We start from the raw sequence: 5,846 nt of genomic DNA on the forward strand, positions 1-5,846 counted from the left end.
AATTCAAGAGTTTTTACTTATTTTAATTACTTTTTCATTTTATTTACATTGTTTATTCATAATTTTTATTATTATTATGATTATTTCATTGTAATAAAATAATGTATTATTAACCTCTTTACTCCATTACTTTTTTTAGGGCCTTAAGCCTTTGTGTTAAATTTGATTTTGATTTTTAATTCTTAATTTAATATAAGTATTTAACTATATATCAAACTTTAAATTAATATTTGATTTTATTTAATATAATTTAATCCTATTAATTGATGTTATACATTAAAATATTATTTTCCAAAAATTAGCCCTTTATTATGGTCTCTACATTGTTCTCTGTTTAATCTGATGCCAAGATTTGCCTCTCTTTTGTCCCCACAATGAGCCACACTAGATGGTTCGAAACTCACATGGGTCAACTACACTCGATATACATTGTTCTCTGTTTAATCTGATGCCAAGATTTGCCTCTCTTTTGTCCCCACAATGAACCACACTCGATGGAAACTCACATGGGTCAACTACACTCGATAGTTCAAAACGCTTCAGCGAAGCTTCTACGATGTTATTACTTCTTTTTAATTTTCTTCTACTATGTGATACTTCTATTTAATCGGATGTCAAAATCTGCCTCTTCATATTATCCTAACTGTGAATCACACTAAATGAAATTGAACTTCTACTATATAATTACTACCCAAAATATTTTCTTAATTATTCAATCTAAATCATAAAAACTTAATTCAAAAATTTATTACTATTATTAAAATATTCCATAAATATTAAATCATTCCCATTCATTAAATAATTAAAATTTTATAATTCCTGTTCTCTGCTTTATAATATATATCTATCTCTATAGAGTAACGTCTCTCTATCTCTATGGCGGGATACATGTGCGCTATAATGTTGACTGGTCCACTGAATATTTTAATTATGTTAAAATAGTAACTTTATGTTTTACTCTAACGACCACTATGACCATGTGGCTATTCAAGATGGGCGACTTGAGTTACCCGAAAATCCATGAAAATTCTGCGACCCGCACAATTCGTAAGTAGAAGAATTCTCAAATCTATTTGCAATCCAGAATTGCACAGTTTAATTCAACCATGATAAACATTGCACGGCTAAAAAACCCTGAGATATTTTTATCTAATTGCTGAACTATTGATTGTTCAACCGTGGAGGCTGTAGTCGATCAGAAGAGGACATGGCGACTTCCAGGGATTTCATCCTCATCGGCATCACAACAATGCTCATCTTTGTTTGTGCAAACAGCCATCTGATTGATGAGTATCAGAAAAGTCGTGAACGAATACAGGTCGATATAGAAGCCCTGCAAGCATTCAAAGACTCCGTCACATATGATCCTTCCCAGGCCTTGGCCAACTGGGATGTTGCCAATCATATCTGCAATTGGACTGGTGTCACCTGCCACCCTCAGAAACTGCGCATCTCTGGGCTAAATCTATACAACATGAGCCTTCAAGGAACTATACCTCCACATTTGGGCAACGTCTCGTTTCTTGGCGTGTTGAATCTCGCTTATAACAGTTTCTCTAGCACAATCCCAAACGAATTGCGCAAGTTGCGTCGCTTAAAAAGTCTGTTACTTAATAAGAATGAGTTGACATCGTCCATTCCAGAGGCTTTGAAAGATTGCACAGCTCTCAGGCTGCTTAATCTGTCCTTCAATAATTTGACAGGGAGTATTCCAAGTGGTCTCGGCCAATTGCAAAACCTGCGAAGTCTTTCACTGCACGGCAACGGATTGACAGAAAAAGTGCCCGAATCCTTGGGAAATTGTTCTGCACTGGAGATTCTGTCTCTCGGAGATAACTCCCTTAGCGGCACTATCCCTTCTCAGTTTGGCTTGCTCTCTAGAATTAAAGCTCTGTCTCTTGCAGCAAACCAGCTCAGTGGGGGAATCCCGCCTTCACTGCTTAATTGCACGCAATTACGCCTCTTATTCTTGTATGACAACAGGATTTCTGGTGAAATCCCATCGGAGATAGCAGCCAAGCTGTCCAATTTAGAAAACCTTTCAGTGTTCAACAACAGATTGACAGGGAAAGTGCCTGAATCATTGGGAAATTGTTCTGTGCTGGAGACTCTGGATCTGGGAAATAACTTCCTCAGTGGTACTGTCCCTTCTCAGCTTGGCTTGCTCGTTAGAATGCAATACGTGTCTCTTGGAGAAAACCAACTCAGTGGAGGAATCCCACCTTCACTGCTTAATTGCAGGGGGTTACGCACCTTAGCCTTGTATGACAACAGGCTTACTGGAGAAATCCCATCGGAGATGGGTACAAAGCTCTCAAATTTAGAGGTCCTACTGCTCTGGGGAAACGAATTAATTGGTACTATTCCGGAATCTTTAGGAAATTGCTCTCAGCTTCTAAATCTCGAACTCGCTAGCAATTTCTTAACGGGAGGCATACCTCAGGAATTTGGCAAGCTTCGGCTTCTACAGACACTTCTACTTAATGATAATCAATTGGTTAATGCGGAACCCATTCCCATATTTGGAGCACTTTCTAACTGCACCAATCTGCGAAAACTGGATCTTGCGAACAATGATCTTAAGGGAGACTTACCTGGAAGCATAGGCCGTCTTTCTCAAAATCTGTTTTATCTCGATTTGGGTGAGAATCATTTCACTGGTAAGATACCCCAGGAGATGAGCAACCTCAGTGGATTAATTGAGTTAAAGCTACATGACAATTTTCTTTCTGGAGGTCTGCCGTCTGCACTAGGAGGGATGTCTACTCTTCAGATGCTGCAACTGTCTGGCAACAACTTGGATGGTAATATACCATATCAATTCAGTCAATTGAAAGCTCTGTATGAACTGAACCTATCCCAAAACGCGTTTTCTGGATAAATTCATCAAGTTTTTGCAAGTTTGCAGCAGCTACGAAGATTAGATCTCAGCTACAACAAATTCAGTGGTAATATACCGGACAGTATCGGGAATTGTTCCAGTCTCGAGCTTCTGGACCTCAGTTACAACCAGCTAACTGGCTTGATGCCATCGAAAGTGGCTAGCCTTCATAACCTGCAGTTGTACATTAATGTCTCACATAATGCACTCGCAGGAAGGCTCCCTGCCGAACTGGGAGGAATGCAAATGGTTCTAGCAATTGATCTCTCTGCCAATAATTTTTCCGGGAGCATACCTGACCAATTAGTGAATTGTGCTGGGCTTGAATACCTTAATCTTTCTTACAATTTATTGGAAGGCACGATTCTGACATCAATCGATCAAGTTGCAGGCCTACAAGACATCGATTTCTCTTTCAATAAGCTTTCCGGTCCCCTGCCTACCTCTATAGAGAAATTACAGAAGCTTACGCATTTAAACTTGTCATACAATAACTTCACAGGAGAAGTACCATCCTCTGGAGCTTTCAGAAAACTGAATTTTACATCATTCTTAGGGAATGCTGCACTCTGTGGCAGATGGATAGAGTTGTCCCCTTGTAAATTGACGACAAAGCACCATCATGATTCCAAGAGGAGGGTAGTTATCTTGGCCACTTCGGTTGGCTTAACTTTGTTATTGGTATCTTGTCTAGTCTTAATGCTTTTGATATATTTTCGTAGTATAAAGTCTACATGGTTGGAAAGTATTTCAGCGAGATTAGGGACGATGCTCAGGAGCCAACTCCGGGAGACGAAGATTGTAAGTGAGGAAGAGGTAAACAGAGCAACTAACGGTTTCAGTCCGGATAACCTAGTGGGACATGGCGGCCATGGGTCAGTGTATAAGGGCGTATTAGACAATGGCACAATCGTTGCTGTCAAAGTTATACACTCTGCCACATCAGGAGGTGCATACAAGAGACTCATAAAAGAATGCAAGACGTTGGGCAGAGTCCAACATCGGAATCTGGTGAGAATGGTGGGCGTATGCTCAAGTTTGCAGGTCAAATCTTTGATTATGGAGTTCATGTCGTAGGGAAGCCTGGATAAGCATTTGCATTGTAGTGAAAATAATTGCAGGTTGGGTTTAAAAAGACGGCTGAGCATTCTCAAGGACGTGGCTCATGGAATGGCATATCTTCACCATCACTGCTCTCCGGCCATTGTTCATTGTGATCTGAAACCTTCCAACGTTTTATTGGATGAGATGATGACAGCCCATGTTGGAGATTTCGGTATTTCACGCCTCATGATCTCGCCGCAAGCTCGTGACGATTCAACAGCAGCAGCCTCAGGGGACACCTCCAGTCTTCTAATAGGATCGATTGGTTACATTGCACCAGGTAAATACTGATACACTTTGATTGAGCCATATTGTATATCAGATATATATGAGTCACTAATAAAGTTTTATATAAAAATTGATTACAGAATATGGTATAGGAGGGCGCCCGTCCATGAAAGGGGACGTATACAGCTATGGCATCTTGTTGTTGGAAACGATCACGGGAAAGAAGCCCACAAATCCAGTTTTCTCAGAAGAAGGGCAATCATTGCAGAGTTGGGTGGGCAATGCATTCCCCGACAGATTGTTGGAGGTGATTGACGGCAATTTGGTGGAGGAGATTAGGAAAGAAGGAGACAGATTGTTGGAGGTGACTGACGGGAATTTGGTGGAAGAGATTAGAAAGGAAGAAGACGATGAAGAAGAGAAATCAGATGATATAAGTGAAATTATGGGGTATAGAATTGCTGTGTGGTTGGCGAATATAGGTATGCTGTGTACCAAAGGGGATCACCATGAACGACCAACGCTTCGAGAGGTTGAGGCATCGCTGGAGCAGCTGGTCGCCAATATCCATAAGAGTTCAGAGAATGGATTGAACCGCTTTGGACAGGTGAGCGACCAAAGCATTTCAGAATCTGATTCGGACATTTGTTGAAGAAAATGATTAGATTAGTACATTTACGTGGAGGAAAAGGATTTATTAGATTATTCCACCTAATGTGGATTACATAATCCATAAAATGGTTAGATTATATTATTTTCATTTTAGATGGGATTATATGTTAGAAGAATACTATGATAGTTTCTAAGGAGGTTGTTAGATTTAGTTAGTTTCAGAGATATTTCTAGGTAATTAGTTTTCTATATTAATATGGAGCTCAAAAACTTTTCAACCCGTGGATTATGCAATCTAAATAATTTCTCTATTTTAAATTAATATATTTACATTATATTTTTTTAATTAATGTGATTATGTTTTCTAAATTTCTAATTAAAATATAATAATTTGGTTAATCATTTTATTCAAGTATTTGCTATTAAATTTAATAATTTGGTTAATCATTTTATTCAAGTATTTGCTATTTTTTTTAATATAGGAAAAGGAAAGATACATATTTTCAGTTGGAGAAATCTCTTTATAAACTTAGATATTTTTTTAGTCATTAAGAATAATAGATTATTGATATAAGGTATTTTTTTAATAGTTTAGAGTAATGATTATTGAATAAGGTATTTGTTTTAGTTGTATGAGAGTAACCAAATTTATAATATTAAGTGGAAAGAGACTTTGTTGAGAATAATTTTATGAATAGTTTGAACAAGTGTATTTTCTTTTTTATTAGTTTTTTAGTGGTTAAGAATAATTATTATTAAATAAATTTTATTATAAACTAAAAATTATGTATTATTTTTGAGATTTATTTAGAGTTGATGATTCAAGATATGTTTTTTATTAACTTATTTTGAGATTTATTTAGAGTTGATGATTCAAGATATGTTTTTTATTAACTTATTTTATAAATATAATAGGTATATATTTTTTTGTGTGTTTTATAAAGATTTAATATAATTATGAAATTTTATAATCATATAAGGTGATAAGTTGGAAGGGCCTAATTCATATGTGATAATAATT

At 37.0% G+C, this 5,846-nt stretch overlaps 1 protein-coding gene across 1 annotated transcript; it reads left to right on the forward strand.

The window, feature by feature from the left end:
- Positions 1-3,025: 3,025 nt before the first annotated feature.
- Positions 3,026-3,958, forward strand: LOC149162533 (putative receptor-like protein kinase At3g47110). The gene has a single exon (XM_089435211.1). The coding sequence runs from the start codon at positions 3,026-3,028 to the stop codon at positions 3,956-3,958; it is 933 nt and encodes a 310-aa protein (XP_089291337.1).
- The last annotated feature ends 1,888 nt before the right edge of the window (positions 3,959-5,846 follow it).

Source organism: Pinus tabuliformis, chromosome 5_2 (genome assembly GCF_031772625.1).
Source record: "Pinus tabuliformis cultivar Carrire ecotype Pingquan chromosome 5_2, CPIR1, whole genome shotgun sequence".
NCBI classification, from domain to species: domain Eukaryota; kingdom Viridiplantae; phylum Streptophyta; class Pinopsida; order Pinales; family Pinaceae; genus Pinus; species Pinus tabuliformis.